This window comes from Thermoascus crustaceus (assembly GCF_041956765.1).
Source record: "Thermoascus crustaceus strain CBS 181.67 unplaced genomic scaffold VTN00scaffold_5, whole genome shotgun sequence".
Classification (NCBI taxonomy): Eukaryota; Fungi; Ascomycota; class Eurotiomycetes; order Eurotiales; family Thermoascaceae; genus Thermoascus; species Thermoascus crustaceus.
This window is the reverse complement of record NW_027192531.1, coordinates 154017-170837: the sequence shown is the minus strand read 5'-3', so window position 1 is coordinate 170837 and position 16821 is coordinate 154017. Positions and strand designations below refer to the sequence as shown.

Sequence of the window (16821 nt, the reverse complement as noted above, 5' to 3'; positions counted from 1 at the left end):
TATCAGAGGAAATATATTTCTTGATTTCCTATTTGAAACATGTAGTTGTTAGACGAATTTGAAAATTAAAATTTAATACCGTGTACCTGAATCATGCCAAATCTCCCAAAAGCAGAGACCATGCAAGTAGTAGTGAGCAAGAACCATGACTGAGACGAGGCCTCCAGGGCCTATCGTATGTAGGTAGGAGTGTGCTGTGCTATGCTGGGCTTTTTCGTATGCCATGCCATGCTATGCGAATGCAATGTGCAATGGGGGGTATCCACTCAAAACAAAACCAATCGCTAGAGGAATTTTCCTTTTTTGTTTGCTTGTTTCCCAACGTCCGTTCAACCGTCAGAAGGTCAAAAATCCCATTGAATCCAATCCGATTTCAATTTTAATCCTCCGCTTCATATTCCTCCATCTCAACCTTGAAATACTCCGCGACCTCGCGCTTCTCGCTCTCCGCGCGTTCAGGGTCGAGCATGAACCGGACTGTTCCTTCGCGGCCGCGCTCGCCGGGCTTGGGCCTGTCTCCTGTAGCAGAGACGGGTGTGAGCGGGTTGTGGATCGTGTCCTTGTCTTTTTCTTTCGTCGGGGGCGAGGGTTCTCTGCCGTGGTGCTTGGATTTGGTGGCGCTGCCGTTGAGGGAGGCGGTGTCCCTGTCCTCTTTTTCTTTCTTGTCCTTCCAGTTAGTGAATCGGGGCAGTTTCTTCGCGTCGGCTTCCTGGTTCAGGGGGATGCGGATCGTGAGGAATTTTTCGACGGGGTGGTTGGGGCCGACGATTGTCGCGCCGCGGTGGTGGGTGTAGAGTTCGAGGAGGTCGAGGAGGGTTTCTATCATGCTGTGTTAGATACTGCGTAAAATATGGCTCATGGAATGGAGGAGAGGGACACAATTTACCCATCACCTCTGCACGGCTCGTCTTCCACTTCTCGTAGTCCTTTCCGGACTCGACGTCCTCCAGTCTCTCATCGAGCAAGCGTCCTGCGAGCTCGAGACACGCAAACGCCATGGTTGACGTGGTCTGCTTGATGGGTGCAAAAGTCTTGTACAGATCGATCGTCATACGGTACGCAACGTTGGCCACGTCCGAGTCCTTCATCACGCCGTAGTGCTTTGCCAGCTTGACCATCACTTTTTGAGGGTGGCGGCTACGGAAGTCGAAGCCGTTTGCTTCTAGCATTAGCCGCTCCAGGCCGATGATGCCACGGGCGTGGACCTCGAAGAGCTAAAACGGGGCGGAAGTCAGTTGAAAATCCAGAACTATCATTGAGATGATTAAACTACCTGATCATCGGGAGACAGATGCTCCGCTGGCGGGAGCTTGAGGTTGAAAGCGGCGCACACGATCTCGCGTGACTTTTTGAGGGTGTCTTCGATCTTGCAGGCTGTGAACAGCGCTGCGGCTGCAGCGTCCTTTCAAATTGTCAGATATCTGTAATCTGAAACATGAAAATGTTGTTCTTACCATGTAGTTGTACTCATTGTCCGGGTGGACGAGTCTGAACTTGTGGTAATACACAACTGCGGTGTTAAAAGTCCGAACCGGTCTAAGGATATCAAATCACGTTAGCACCAGAAGAAAATCAAAAAGAACAAAATAATTTGAAATTAAAAAACCCCTGCCAACTGAAACCAAGAGGCTAAAAGGAAAAAAGATCAAACATACAGATGCAGCGCGCGGCGCACGTTATCGATCCAGGTCACGCCCTGCAGGCGGAGGCTCTCCTCGCGGAGCGGATCGACGCCAATAGCGGCGATACACTCCTGGATGGTCTGCTCGAAGACGAACGGCTTGGCCACCTGGATGTAGGACGGATGTGGCTTTGGAGGCTCTGGCGGCGCAGGCTGCTCCTCCGCGACGCCCCCACGAGGCGGATCGTTCCTGTCGGGCATCATCCTGTTGGCTGCTGGCAGAGGAGCTCGTTGAGCCGATCGACTAGATACGACCTCGGCGCGGTTGGAATTCCATGATTGATAGGATTGATAGACGCGAGGCGCCGCGTGCCGGCGGAACGTTTCGCCGGCCCCGTCCGGGGAAGGTCATGGTCCGTGCATGCTGGTGAGGACGAGCTCTGTCTTTCTCTTTCTTGTAACACACACTGTCCAGGGAACTACAGAGACACGTATTTAGACAAGAAAGATACTTCAGTCACTGATGTTGTGGGTTGTGCACTGCAGAGGACTTCCTGACGACAGTTGCTGATGGCTCGAGGCTGGGAGCTCCAGTAGCAGCTCTAGCCGCCTTCGACTATGGACCGTCTGCAGATATCTGCCTGCTCCTTTCTGATTAGGTTATCGTACTTAAGATTATGCTGCTATTTTCCTTTATTATTACTATTACTATCTACATGGTCATTACCAGAGATAGGATTGTCTTTTATCGAGCTACTGGAAGTGAAGACTGTGGAGAGATACTGACATCGTTACGAGAAACGAGGTTTTGCTATGAGCAAATCGAAAAACTCAAGCAAAGAGCTATCAAATCACAGTGCAAAACTGAACTTTCTTGTTACATCTGAAAGCTATCGAAAACCATGAGCTGACACCTGATCCCTCTCCTTGGATCTGGAGATCCGCCCTGATACGTACTTCTGCAGCACGTAGTACACCATTGCTCAACTGGAAAAACAAGAAGAAAAGAATCTCAACACTTCAAATTGAAGCTCGGATAGTGACTCAGGAGACTGCAACAATACACAACTCAGAAAAGAATCGGACACAAAAGGATATGAAAGCTTCAACATATCTTCACCACTGACATCATATGCTGCTTCAGCCGACAGATTCTTCAACCAACCCTTTCTAACCACTCTCGAGACTCGGATGAGTGTATACTAAAGAAGTAGCCTTTCATGCTTCGCTCTTGGTACCCCGACTTTCACCCTTATGCACGGCCTCAGTATGCAAACGAAGAGCCTGGTCCGTTCTGAAGCTTTGTTGCATGACTCATACTTGTGCTTTGTGTGTACGGAATATATGTGTTGTTTGACGCCCTGCATTGTTGAGAAACTCTTACTGCAATGGCCGCAGCGGAATTTCTTCTCGCTGAGTTTCTGACGTTCCCTGCTTTTTCCCACAGGCTTGAGTGTGTTATTGTGCGTACTGCAATGCTTCCGGTGTTGCGCAAGTGAATCTTGTGTCTTAAAGGTTTTGCCACATACGACACATACCTTCATATGAGCCGACAAGTTGTGCTGCTCCAGATCAGCGGTACTCGAGAAAAAGCAGTCACACTCGCGGCAATTGCAGTGACCACTGAGCTTTTGATGAAAATGAAGATCGACGAGCGTGATCGCCGGCTGGCCGCACTTTTGGCAAACGATTTCGTGCTTCGACTTTAAATGATCATTCAGAGTTTTGGAGCTCAAGAAGAAACCTTTGCAGTAGATACAGTAGCAGTGCCTTTTGCTCACTTGATGCGCTCGGAGAACAGAAATAGTGTTGAACCCTGCCTGGCCATCTGGACAGGTAAACATCTGTGGAGCTTCGGAGCTAGGGGCATCGACTCTGCTCTCAGTTATGATAGTGTTCTTTGGAGCAGCTTTATTTTGCGACGTCTCTTCAGATTTGGCACCATTCGCTGGCAATTCTGGCTGAGAGGAGTTTACCGATGGAGACGCGGAAGTGGTAACGTCAGTCATATCCCCTTTGGGAGGACCGGGATGTGCTGAATATGCAGATATACACATCTTCTCTTGCTTGGAATGGTTCTCTGAAGGCTTCTGGTTTCCTGCATATTTCTGTTTTTGTGCTGGTCCCTCACCCTGCCGGGTTACCTGCCCTTGTGCAAGTTCCTTGTCCTGTACAGGTTCCGAGTTTGGATAGATCTCTGTTCTTGGACAGTGTATGTCATGTTTTGTGTGTTCTCTGGGACGAGCTCGGAACTCGAAACCTCATCTGATCCGGTCTTTACGACATATGCTCCAAGACGAGGTTTCTCCATAGCTGCGCGAAACGCAACCAAACGGATTCGCATTTTTGCCAGGAGGTTGGTTGAGGCAGTGCTTTTCTTTGTCGTATTAACTTTTCCATCGGTAGTAACCTCCTCCACAGGTGTCTGGACCTTGCTCTGCGTGTTTTGTTTCTCGTTGGCAGCAGTTTCCGAAGGTGATTGCTGTGCCACGCTTCGAGTCTCGACTCTAATCTCACAAAGTCCTCCTTTGCAAGGTGTTTCGTCTGGCTTGGGTTGTCTGGTTATTCCTTTGTTAGTTCGAACCAAACGTTCTGGGTGTTTTGAAAAGGCACCTACTCCGGATGTTTCAACTCCATGTGTGAGCGGAAAGAACAGTGACTCGCCAGTAAAGCGCCGCAGTATGGGCATTTCAGGCTCTCCCTGGGCTTTTGGTGTTCCTTGACCTCCCATCCTTTCCCGAATTTCGCGTAACACCATGAGCAAAATGGCATGGTGTGAGAGAAGGATTGTGTTTGGCCACGAAATGCAACTTTCAAGTTTCAGAGAACTCCCATAGATATTGAAACAGGGCGGAGTAACTCGGAACAGATGATTGTTAAGCTGGATCCAAGGTGAAGTGGATGAGAGTGTCTGCAGTGGCAAGAGGCCAGATGGAGACTGGGCAGGCTTTAACCTGTGGAAAGACTTCATATGAAAGGTCAGAGTTGGAACAGAAAGAAGATGATCACTTGAACAGGGGATGAAATGTATTTCAGTTGAGAAGGTTCACACAACCTGACAGGCTCCGATCAGTGATTGGGTGGAGACTCTGAATAAGCTTTAAGTCGAAGAAAGGAAAGATGCAGAAGATGGAATGAAAGCAGTGGAGGTGAGGTAATCTGATCTGACAGCCGTTTGTTGTTCACTGCAGCCGCGGAAATACCTGATCCCATGAGACATGCAAGATTGATGACTGTTGTCATATTTAGTCAGCAATATGTTGTCTTTGTCTATTCCTATGTGAAAGGTTATTAAAGAACAGTTGAAAGAGTCCAGTTTTTGGGCAGAATATTTAGTCCTCAGAGAGCAGGTGGAGAACTCACCAGAGGCCTATGCTTGCTGTTATCATATATCTACAGCCCCTTTGACTTTCCACAGTTCAGATATCGGTTTCTTAGCCTCGATGGAAGTAGCATGAAGGCAGGAAAGAAATTCCGACTAGAACTTTGAGCTGACAGGTGTCTAATACCGATGAAGGAATGAATTCGCATCCTACCTGTCAATAATATCACGTTTGACTACCGGAACCAGAGGACCTTTTTTTTATCCCTGCTATTGGAGCTTTCGCTTGGGATTTGTATCCTCGAGTGGTGTACAGACTAGAGCCAATGATCTCTCGTTTACACCATAATGGGAAACAAAAGGCGTGACGAGCATCCTTGCCAAGGTACTGCTGGGGTTTAGAAGAGAAGATATATTGGGAAGGACATGGCGCACTAGAGGTGAAGTGTTCTTTTCCTTTGGTTGAGATGTGAGATCTTGATCCGGTGGATCTTGGGAAACTGTAATTCGGAAGATGGGAAGCTCTACCCCTAGTAGGATGTCATTCAGCACGGGGCTGTGAGTGCTTACAGAATTGTTTTGAAAATAACTTTAAAGGAGATCATGAACTAATTTCGAACATTCATGATGGATGCGCAAATTCAAAGTCCTTACAAGACTATGGGAATGTCTTGGAATACTTCTGCTTCCTTATGTAACACTCACATCCTAGTAACGCACCCTGAGCCTCAGTGCTTTCAACGGCTGTTCACTATATACTTCCCCCAGGAGCCTGTACTCCGACCAACGGAACCCATCATGGAACTCCCTTCCCAGCCCTTGTAGCCTTCGCCAGCTCACTCTGCGCCGTATTATCCGCATACCGCTTATAGATCGGGAGATAATACTCCCTCTCACTCGTCGTCTCCTGAACACTTCTCCTCTCCTCAATTGCCTTCACCCACTTCCTCCACCTCTTCCACACCTCCTCATTGGCACCACCCTGCCCCTCCGCCGGCATCCCCAACCCACCAGCCTTGTACTCGTCGAAAACCCACAACCTCGTCGCCCACGGCGCCATCACCAGATCCGGCAGCGCCAACTCCTTGCCCAGGAAAAACGGCCCCTCGGGATCCATCTCCCTCGTCCACTCCTTCAGATGGCCCAGAAACTCCTGCCTCTTTCTGTCCAATTCTTCCTCCATGTCCGTCTGTGACCCACCGTCTGCGGGTTGGAACTGCAGGAACCGATGGAACGTGGGGATCACCCGCGAGGTGACGTAGTCGATCCAGATACGCGCCCGCGCTCGCTGGTAGGGGTTGTCGGGGAGGAAGCGGGGTTTGTGGTCTGGGTACGCGTCCTCGAGGTACTCGAGGATGACGGTGGATTCGTACAGGGGTTTTGCGGGGGAAGAGGGGTCTTTCGGGTCCGGGCAGGAGAGGGTCGGGACGAGGCCACGGGGGTTGAGGGAGAGGAGGGATTGTGGCTTGTGATACGGGTTCACTTCGATGTATTGGTAGGGGATCTGTTTCTCTTCGAGGGCGAGCCAGACGCGTTGGACTGCGTTGGTTAGTATCTCACTTTTCACGTTTTTTTGTTTCTTTCTGTAAGGGCAGTGGTGTTCTCTAGGTTATGGCGTACCGAATCTAGAGTCCCATGTTAGCTTACTGTCTCTTGACAACTAGCATATGGAGAAAAGAAGTAATAAGAACTGTAACAGCATGACTGGTTCCTCATGGCATGGAACCGAATAACTCGAATTGTATACAAATATCTCAAGAATCAAAAGAAACCATATCCCCCTCCTGCACTACATCTCTAACCAACAAGAAAAAGAAAGAGAGGAGGTTATCCCCTTATGCCAATCTAAAAACCAAGATAATTGTTCATGTAATGGGAACAGCACAATTCCGATTGATTCAATTAAACAAGGCAAATGTTCATAGATCGTCTAACACAGAATAGGTCCTGTGTACCAATAAATAAAACAAACGAATAAAACAAACAGACAAATGGACAGACAAATGGACAGACAAATGGACAGACAAATGGACAGACAAATGGACAGACAAATGGACAGACAAATGGACAGACAAATGGACAGACAAATGGACAGACAAATGGACAGACAAATGAACAGACAAATGAACAGACAACAACACCAAAAATGCATAATATACGCATTGCCATGATTGATGCCTAGGTATACAGCGCAGTGGTGTACTAAATATCCAGGTAGTACTTACGGACAAAACCACCCCGCATAAAGCTTCAGCGGCTGCTCCGCACTGTGCCTCTCCACAAGAGCCTTCGCTGGCCCGGTGGCCTCAGGGTGGACGTTTGCGTCTGGGTGTGCGGGCATGATTCTATCGTTCAATCAATCAATTAATTTATGAGGTCTGTTTCGAGACTGGAGTTGTATTGTATGGGCGAACCAGGTAGCTTTAAGTCTTAGAGACGTACAGAATTGCTCTGATCAGGAATGGGTCTTATAAATTATCGATATATATCTTGCAGGTTTGGCGATGATGCAATCGCAAGCACAACAAAAGGTGGGGGTGTTATTGTTTGTTAGTCAGCCGGTTCATCTGTGCGGAGTACGGAGTATGCATTTGTTTACGGAGAAAGAACATCGAGGGTGGAGAAGATAACAGGCTCCGAGTTGAACTTCGACTATACATTAACACCCGGCTCGACCTGCCATTTGATCTTTTAGTACTTCTTGTATCATATGACACAAATTTGTATGAGAGTGATTTCTTTTCTTATTTCTGTAAACCTCCTCAGCAGTGCTTTGCGTTAAACCATTATCAATAGGTACCTACCTACCTAGGTACATACTTATTGGGAACAATTCTGAGAAGCTGAAAGCTCTTACTAGTCTTAACTATGGGTACAACTTCTGAATAAAAAAAGCCCATATGAGATGTAAAACTTATTAGATTTACGCGAATTTTTGCATTACAATTTTATGATATTCGCGCTCCAATTGAATAGAGCAACGACATGATGTCATCTGAGTGTTATGACTCGTATGATAATACTCAAAAAAGACCTGGCAGAAGAAGAAGAAGAGTCATATGAATATTAACTCAAAAATGGAAAAAGATGCAGTGCCCTAGAAACCATCCCTAGAACTCCCCAGCCGTCTTCTGAATCAAATCCGCCACAACCTCCGGCATGCTCAAAAACGGCGAATGCCCCGCGCTGCATGTCACCACTTTGAAATCCCTGGCGGTCTTCTGTGCGCGCTCAATCATCCACCGCTGACGCTCGATCGGGATCGCTGCGTCGTTCTCGCACGAAAGGTACGTCGTCGGGACGTGTTTCCAGGCCGGATAAGTGATGGGGGAGGATTTTGTGCTGTATTAGTGTCGATTTAGTATATGAATGGAATTCTTCTAGGTAAATATAGGGTATTAAGGGACGGAAGAGAAAGTACACGAGTGTCTGCGGCAGCAGTTCCGCCTCCAACTTCGCCGCTTCGGACTCAGGAAGGTCGTTGTAGAAGCGCTTTGCGCCGTCTCTTACATAAACGAGGTTTCCCTATGTCAATTCCCATTGAGATTTAGCCAAGCCTGACAATACCTACCTCCAGAAGAAAAGAATCATCTCTTCAGACATATTAGGAGAAGATACTTACCCTCAAATCATACCACTCCGGCTCCTTTCCTCCCCTTAACCCGGTCGTACTCTCCCCCACATCCAGCAGAAAACCCGCGATGATCAAATGCCTTATCATCCCCATTTCATCAGCAAAATACTTCAACGCCTCTTGTCCAACGACGCTGCCGTAGCTGTGCGTCACCAGCAGGACCCGATTCCCGGCCTTGATCTCCGCTGCGATGGCGTCGCGGATGGCATGCACGTCTGGGTCCCAGGATAGGGTCGTGGGGAGTTCTGGGTCTCCTGTTGCGCCGTTCGTCGGGAGTTCGACAAGGATGTGTTTGAATGATGAGAGGGCTTGGTTTTCCAGGACTTTATTATAGATGCACACCTTGTGCCAGGCGCCGGGGACGAGGATTAGGGTGGGGTTGGTCATGGTGATTGAGAGAAAATACCTATATACCTATGTATGTATGTGTGTATGTGTGTATGAGGCCTCAAGATATCAATCAATAAAAAATTTCATTCAAAAAAGAGCAGATCAAACCGATTGTGTCAATGCATATATGTATATGTACACCACATCTGGAGATATAGGGCAAAACTTGTACCCCGCTACTAACTAGCCCCGCTGGCCAGACCGGATATCGGCAAGCAGACTTACAAGATATTGACATTAGTTACAAGATTAAGCTTCAACGGGACCAATTTTGCTAATTGAGGTATAATTTCCTGATTAGCTAGCGGGGAGACTATGCTTCTGTCCGTCATTGTTGTCGTCTTTATCCGCGGACCGGGTGTTGGCTTTGTAAGGTACGCATCGCGGCAACAAACACACCACTGATTTGGAGAAAAATACCGAATACAACGTAGTCAATCCAGTCAACTGACGGGATTTCGCAGTACGGTACTCTGAACTGTTCAGAGTATGGAATTAAATCATCATGGAGTTGTGTAGTGTTATTCCCGAGGGCACGTCTGGTTGGCAATCGATCCAGACTGTAAAGTGCCGAGAATAGGCCACCGGCTAGACTAGCCTTTACAGCCGTTTCATACATAGCTGCGGCTAATAAGGCTACTAATTTAACGGCCATAATTACGGACATTGGTGGGACTGTCACTCCGCACTATACGAAGCAAGCTTTTCTGCAGGTGGATTCGTGCCGCACTGCCGATCGCCATGTGGGCAATAACCCATCGTTTCAGTACTGCAATTTTCTAGGTCTGAGAGTTAATATATGAGGGTTTAACATCTTAATAGCGAGCGTGAATAGACAGAATGTATGAGGAAGGACTGGAACAACTGCGTAGAATTAATTTGCCATATGGCTTTGGGAGATGGCTAAATAAATGGCATGGAGGCCTTGACCTCCTGTATTATATATACAACGCTGGGATATCTCTTAAGTCAATCACGCCTTGGTCCCTCCGTACTTCCTGATCAGCCTCTGCATGATCGACACCGCACCGGAGCGGTAACCGCCTCCGAAGATGGCGTGGTGGTTAAGATGGTGGTATCTAACATCTCATCAGCATAAACAGCTAACATAATTTGACAACCTTTCATAGAGATTTGTGGAAGGGGAAGGGTAACTTACAGCTCATAAAGCCTCACCCGGTCCTCGTACTCATCGACCGGCTCCGTCTTGGGAACAATCCGATGGTACTCATTGAAGAAGCTGCTCCCGAATCCACCAAACATCTTCATAATGCCCAATTCGTACTCGTTGTGTGCGTAGCACGCGGACGGATCATAGACGACGTCTCCAACGGCTTCCGCCTCGTCCTCCTTCCGTCCACTACCAACAATCCTGCCCCGACTCGCGTTTCCACTCCACAGATCCCCATGCACCACGACAGGAACAATGCCCTCTCCGTTTCCATTCTTATCGTACCCGAGATGATCATCTGCCAGCAACGCAGGGACAACCGAGGAGGCCGTCTTCTCGACGAGATCTCGCAGGGCAGGATCCTTGCCGTTCCTCTTCTCCGATTCCGCCAGAATAGTCATCAGGCGCTCGTTGGCGTAAAATTCCGCCCAGGACTCGCGGAACCGGTTCGGCTGCTTCGTGTCACCGCAGAACGTCGGCACGGGGAAGCCGAACATGCGCTTCCCGGTCGCGGGGTCCGGGGGAGCAGGCGTGCTGTGCAGTTTACCCAGCCTTTTGGCAAGGGACGAGCCTGACCTTCCACCACCGCCGAGCTCGAGGAACTCAGTTGCCAGGAACCAGGTCCGGCCCCCGCCACCTTCGTCCAGGGGTCCCCAGGCCAGTGCTCGCGGGCAGAAGCCTGGGACGATACCCGCGATCGCATTCAGGGACTCGAATTCTCCACGGAACATCTCCTCAGCGGCTTTACCATCGCTGGAGGTCTTGAGGAAGTACTGCCGCTCCTCTTCACCCTGGCCGTCTGGGGAGGGGACGGTGGCACGGATTTTGCCCGTGGTGGTGAAGCCAGAGCCGAGGGCGGATGTGGAGATGCTGGATTTGGAGGGGTCAGTGGGGAGAGAGAGGGCGCGGCTAAGGGTGCTTGGGAGAGGTGGCATCGTGGTAGATATTCTATTTTCTAAGTGGATGGCTTTTGTGATGGACAAAAATGATGGACTTGTGGCCTGAGGTTCGAAGTATAAGTCGTAAGAGCTGCTTTTTTAGGACGTCGTTAAGCCGAGGTTGGACGGAACGAGAGAGATGTAATCTCCACAGCTGTTAGAGATCAATTGAAAGTAAATATAAAATGCTGGGACGCTCAAAGAGCTGGATGAGAGGGTGGATGGATGTCAAGAAAGTCAATGCCCGGAGGACGCCAGGGGTATGACGTTCGTGCGACCCTGCGGCTTATCGATAAGATAAGATCTTGGCAGCCAATATTGACGTCTATGTCTGTTGAGAGGACTCCCTCTCTTCTGTCCGACTCAACATGCTCAGATACTTCTCTTTGCGTTGCAGCAATTATTTCATTAGGATTAGACCTTACTACCATGATCCCATGTCGTCAAGTATGTTTAATCACCGACGACGAGATTCTCAACCCCAACATCCCCGACCTGCCCAGCAAAAAGGAGGTGATCAGACTCTGCCAGAAACACAGTAGCGACAGCGACACCAACCACATAACAGACACCTCCCCCAATGGCAGGACCTCCTTCACCAAGTACTGAAATGCCTCGATGGCTGAGGCGCGCACGCAGTTATATATCCATGACCAGATTATTGCAGCACGTCCCCGCACGACGATCCGCATCCCTGAGATCTACCGTGCCTTTGATTCTAACAGCGGGACATACATGATCATGGAGTACATTGATATTCAGGACTTTGCTTCCGATGAATAGAGAGCCAAGGCCACCTCAGAGCTCACAAGTATCGAGCCTCCCCCGGATGCTGCGCCCCGTCATATCGGTGGTGGCCGTGTCAGACATAAGTTCTTCAAATACTCCAAGTCCCCCGTGGAATACAGATCTGTGAGCGAACTGGAGAACCATGTCAATAACGTATGAGTTATAGTATACTTCATACCTCATTTTACAAACTGACACAAGGTCGACCTCAAGACCCTCCACTGGATGCACCGCAATCACCCCGGATGGGACAAAGAACCCAAAACAGTCGACTTGTCCACCGAAAAACTTATCTGCTGCTACTCCGACATCTACCGGCACAACTTCCCCGTCGACAAACAAGGACAAGTCTGGGTCGTGGACTTTGACCACGCGGGAGTCCTCCCGGCCAGCTTCATGAGCTTCGCCCTCGACCTGAGATTCAAAGACCCGCTTCCGCCGGCGCTCAGGGCGGCTCTGATCCCGAACGTCGAGAGGACGAAGAATCTGCGGGCGATGCAGAAGGCGTTTCGGATTATGCAGATGGCGGTGGATGAATTTGGTGAGTACCTAATTGCTTGCCCTCGGTTCTTTCTGCCTGGTACTGTACTTGTGAACGAATGAATGAATGTGGATATTTATATGAATAAATGTGTAGGCCTGAGCATCGTTCCTGATTATGAACCGCCCTGACCGAATCTGAACCCAACCATCCGATCCAATCCAAGAACTCGTCAATGGGTTCTATTTAGTTTCCAATATTCATTCTGCTGCCTCGCAACCAGGTGAAGTCTCGTTACATTTCATCTTTCTTTCTTTCTCCTTTTTGCTTGTCTAAGCGACTGATATATATTTTAAAAAAGCTCCTCTATCATATACTATGCTGACTAACCTGATAATGCTAACTTAATTGGTTGTCAATAATTATTTTCCTCCGGTTTCGATATTATTCACAACTATTGAGACCTTTATGTTGCAGCAGCAAGCACACGCTATGGCTTTCACCTCATCGCGCACACTCTGCTCTAGCTCACCTGCCTCCAGCTAGTTATGTCAGGACCCATTGGCAGAAAAAGAGATGTTCGAGATGCAATAAAACGAAGTCAAAGGAGACCCCCAGTACACTCTACAGTGAAAACTTAAAAATAAAAAGAGTGGCGTCCCGGCATACACAATCCGTGCCAGAAAAACTTACATCTACGGATACATTAGACTCAGCACTTTAACAGTAGGGACGAAAAAAGACCTGAAGATCGAGCCGAAATCAAAAAACCCCGTTTTCGTACCTAACTACCAAAACATGCATGCCGTTGCTCGAGTCTGGAGCCATGAGGCAAGAAAAAGGATGGTCTGCTAACTAGGTACCCTTGTCTTGTCATATAATCGAGTACACATATAGGACATCAAACATGCTTGCTGAATGAAGATCATCCCAACGCCACCACATGAATATGAATGTGGATAAATATATCCGGACTACACCCCGCCCGGTTCCTAATTTTGTTCAAGTTCATTAATTGACGCATACACACATCCAGCCATGCATAATTCACAATAGATTAAGGGAAAAGAAAAAAAAGGACGTCTATACGGTTAAGTTGGGCTTGGGATCCATCAGGTGCATTGCGGTCCTCGTCCGCTCCCGGACGTCCAGATCAGGGTCGTCCTCCAGACTCGCCAGCTGATCCATTACACCCAGAGACTTCAGCTTAAAAGCCCGCTCGCGACAGGCTTGGCGGTCGCTCTGGTCGTCCTCGTACGTGAGGTTGATGACAACCCAGACGCAGTTGACGCGCACTTTGCTGTTTGGATGCTTGAAGAAGCCCACAAGGTACTTCAGCAGATCGCGATGCGAGACGAGCAGCTGTCGGTGCCGTGGGAGACCGGCAGCAAGGTGTATGATTAGATAGGTCACGGAGATCAGGATCTCCGGAGGCACGGGAATCACTTTGTTCGAGTCTGGTCGGCCGGGCACCTGGATGGTCCGGGGTCGCAGCTTGTCCGCAATAGCGTCGAAGATATCGTTCTGGCCAATCTCCTTGAAGAGATAGTCGATCATCTCCGAGGCACCTGGCCCGCATATGACATTGCGCAGCAGGTCAAACGTCTGTTCTTGCACACCGATGTCGTCCTGTCGGGCCTGTGTCGTCTGGTCAAGATCACCGCTCAGAGCAAGCTTGCGACGCCTGGTCGGGTCGGGAATGAACATGTCAAGACTAACCCTTGACTGCGGGATGGCATCGGTCATTTTGAGGTCTTCCTCTCGGCCCCTGACTTCCTCCATGGGATTCAGCAGATCAACCTGTTCTCCCGCGGAGTTCGACGTTCCCATTGCCAACGTCGACCCGTTCCCCACGTTTTCATCAATGGTTCGCTTGGCCAACGCGTCAGTCGGATCCTGGGTGATGATCTGTTTGATCCAGCCAGGCCCGAGAGACTCGATTATTTTTATCTTGATATCGTTAGCCGAGTTATACGCAACATGCTTGAGAGCCCACAGCGATTCTAATCGCAGCCTCGTATTGGACGAAAGTGCATGCTCGCAGAGGATTGGAAGGATGTCCGCTGAAATGATTGCCTGGAACTAACGTCAGCAAATAAAGGAAAACAAACGAGGTATATGGCAACGACTAACTTCTTTCATCGGACTAAAGTCCAGAGCCAGGTTACATATAACCGTCGTCGCTGCGATCTGTACCTCAATGTCGTGATATTTGATGAGCTCAAAAAGAGGGGTAGCCACACCCGCGTCGATCAGGCTCGTTCTCAAAACACTGACAGACCGTGTAAGCATCCTGGCAGCGCCGCAAGCAGCAAGTATCGTCGGTATCGGGTTGCCGTCCGCTGCCGTATTCTTGATTCCAGTAGCGGCTTCCGACGGTTCACTGGGACGTGGTTTAAGCGAATCGATTATATATGGTACAACGCCGTTGTCGCAAATGGCCTTTCTGTAGTCATCTTTAAACGGCGCAAGAGACGCCAATGCCTTTAGAATACTTTCTCGATATCGCATAATATGGCAGACTTTTGGGGAATATCCAGGGGGTCCTAGCCGGAGCTCTGGCTGGACATCTGGGCGCGACGGAATCTGTCCGCTCTCAGCATTCCACATCGATTTTGTGTTCTCTTGTATTGGATTATACGTCTCCTTGAGCAGTTGAGACAGCTTCTTGATCGCACCGCCCTCGATAGCGTGTTTCTGGAGCTCCTGCGCATCCATGACCAAGGTCGCCAGAACGGATGGCGCCTCTTCTTTTACACGAAGCGAGGTGGAAATTAGGCCACCATAATCAGAGCCGTGTTCTTCCGGCACCTCATAATCCTTGTCAAACATGCGAACGAGCACCGGGATCAAAAGATAGCTGAACATGGAGATTCGATGCTTCTTGGTAAGCTCCAGTCGGAACAGGACCGTCACGAGACGAGCCGCCATCAACCGAAGCATGCCCGTTTCTGCCCGCACGAGATACAACAGCCAAGGAACAATTGCACTCTCGTCCTCGTCGCCGGGTGTCGTCTCGAGAAACGAAAGAGGGGTGTTGTAAAAGTGGCCATGCTTGCCGTAGGAGCTCTGAGGTACCAGGGGCGGGAAGTTGCTAGAAATCTTCGACTGTGCCAAAGGTACGGCCGGTAAGATACTATCAATGGGGTTCGCAGAGATCTGGCGAGGCACAGCAAACCCAGACAGATAAGTGGAGCCCCAAGGGGCTTTCTTGATATCGCTGGGCGAAAATTCCGGCAGTTGTCTTGGAAACACCGTCACTATCCCGGGAGATGAGAGGAAATGCTCTGCTCGCGACTTCGAGTGCTCGATGATTACTGAGACGGCACGGAGGATAGGTGCAAGCCTTGCCCTTGGCGGCGCAGGGGGAGGCAGTGCTCCCAGAGCGCCCGGATCGTGCACATGCTCCTCCGCACCTGGTAGCACAAAACCCTGGGCCACCACGAAAGATGCCACCTTTACAGCTAGAGCATCCAACACGCCAGAGTCCGCAAGTGCGGCCTTATGTGTCTCTTCCGCGCAGAGCTTTGAGATGAGGCTGGCAGCAAGGATGATGGATGTCTGGATACTCTGGGAGGGAGACGTCTGGCCAATTATACGTGCAAGACAGCCAATATGCTCCTTGGAGAACAGAAGATCTGCCAACTTGGTACCTCCGGACCATTGCTGCTGGTGCTGGAGCGGAAGTCTGTCTGCTATAGCATTAAGGGTCTTGAGAACGTGGAGTGAGAGCGACGGTGGACAGTCGGGCGAGGAGAGGACGGAGAGGAGGGACGAGGGGATATCGCTTGTGAGGATCGGGGAAATAAATGGCGGGCCACCTGAGGATCGTCAGTGATTATCCCATACTCTGTTCTTTCTCACCGCCGGAGTAGACATAGATCACAACGTAGTGTTGAAGCTTCCCGGGGATTCTACCTTGAGCTAAGCTTCCCACGATGATAACAGCTTGTAAACATGCTTCCTCCTCATCTGATCTACCGCTCAAAGCTTCCGTGTGCTTTGATGTCCCGTTGAGCTGCCCAGCGGCGGCCTTCTTTCCGCCTCTCCTCGACGCCAGCACCCTCGACAGCAGGGGAACTATCCCCCAGCCGATCCAGGCCTCCTTCCGCTGTTCATGACCGATTATTTCATTCTTGAGAGCTCGAAGCGCGGCCGTCTGGGAGGCCTGGGACTCGGGGTTCTGCAGCTCGAGGAGGAGGGGAGGCGTCGCCGGTCGCGTCATCGTGAGAAGAGGACCGCCTCCAGAGAGCTGAGGTGAAGCAGCACTAATCCGTCACGCAGGGGATATAGTGTGTTCTGCACGCTCGTCACCTCCGAGAGCTTCAGATCAGCGTCTGGATCCCGCTGGATGGGGGGATGCGGAGTGGAACCGAGCTAGGGGTTCTGGACACAGGGAGAGCTGCCGGCGTCGTACAGGAGCACGAGGAACGGAGGAGCAGCCGTGCAACAGTGAGATGGATGACGTAGAGGTT

The 16821-nt window shown here is 49.8% G+C and overlaps 7 protein-coding genes across 7 annotated transcripts; 1 reads left to right on the top strand and 6 right to left on the bottom strand.

The window, feature by feature from the left end:
• Positions 1-379: 379 nt before the first annotated feature.
• On the bottom strand, positions 380-1882 carry VTN00DRAFT_7649 (uncharacterized protein; the record flags this gene model as incomplete). The annotated part of the gene is made up of 5 exons (XM_069434415.1): positions 380-819; positions 887-1214; positions 1274-1402; positions 1455-1536; positions 1656-1882. The coding sequence occupies 5 exons, from the start codon at positions 1880-1882 to the stop codon at positions 380-382; spliced, it is 1206 nt and encodes a 401-aa protein (XP_069285915.1).
• Positions 1883-3761: 1879 nt separating this feature from the next.
• VTN00DRAFT_7648 (uncharacterized protein) lies at positions 3762-4258 on the bottom strand (the record flags this gene model as incomplete). Its single annotated transcript, XM_069434414.1, has 2 exons — positions 3762-4179; positions 4239-4258. The coding sequence occupies 2 exons, from the start codon at positions 4256-4258 to the stop codon at positions 3762-3764; spliced, it is 438 nt and encodes a 145-aa protein (XP_069285914.1).
• A 1481-nt stretch (positions 4259-5739) lies between these two features.
• On the bottom strand, positions 5740-7284 carry VTN00DRAFT_7647 (uncharacterized protein; the record flags this gene model as incomplete). The annotated part of the gene is made up of 2 exons (XM_069434413.1): positions 5740-6482; positions 7173-7284. The coding sequence occupies 2 exons, from the start codon at positions 7282-7284 to the stop codon at positions 5740-5742; spliced, it is 855 nt and encodes a 284-aa protein (XP_069285913.1).
• A 769-nt stretch (positions 7285-8053) lies between these two features.
• On the bottom strand, positions 8054-8964 carry VTN00DRAFT_7646 (uncharacterized protein; the record flags this gene model as incomplete). The annotated part of the gene is made up of 3 exons (XM_069434412.1): positions 8054-8285; positions 8365-8468; positions 8566-8964. 3 exons carry the CDS (start codon positions 8962-8964, stop codon positions 8054-8056), a joined length of 735 nt encoding a protein of 244 aa, XP_069285912.1.
• Positions 8965-9940: 976 nt separating this feature from the next.
• VTN00DRAFT_7645 (uncharacterized protein) lies at positions 9941-11073 on the bottom strand (the record flags this gene model as incomplete). Its single annotated transcript, XM_069434411.1, has 2 exons — positions 9941-10046; positions 10127-11073. The coding sequence occupies 2 exons, from the start codon at positions 11071-11073 to the stop codon at positions 9941-9943; spliced, it is 1053 nt and encodes a 350-aa protein (XP_069285911.1).
• Positions 11074-11505: 432 nt separating this feature from the next.
• VTN00DRAFT_7644 (uncharacterized protein) lies at positions 11506-12537 on the top strand (the record flags this gene model as incomplete). The annotated part of the gene is made up of 4 exons (XM_069434410.1): positions 11506-11589; positions 11860-12018; positions 12067-12406; positions 12503-12537. The coding sequence occupies 4 exons, from the start codon at positions 11506-11508 to the stop codon at positions 12535-12537; spliced, it is 618 nt and encodes a 205-aa protein (XP_069285910.1).
• An 892-nt stretch (positions 12538-13429) lies between these two features.
• On the bottom strand, positions 13430-16571 carry VTN00DRAFT_7643 (uncharacterized protein; the record flags this gene model as incomplete). The annotated part of the gene is made up of 3 exons (XM_069434409.1): positions 13430-14422; positions 14480-16167; positions 16265-16571. The coding sequence occupies 3 exons, from the start codon at positions 16569-16571 to the stop codon at positions 13430-13432; spliced, it is 2988 nt and encodes a 995-aa protein (XP_069285909.1).
• Between the last annotated feature and the right edge of the window lie 250 nt (positions 16572-16821).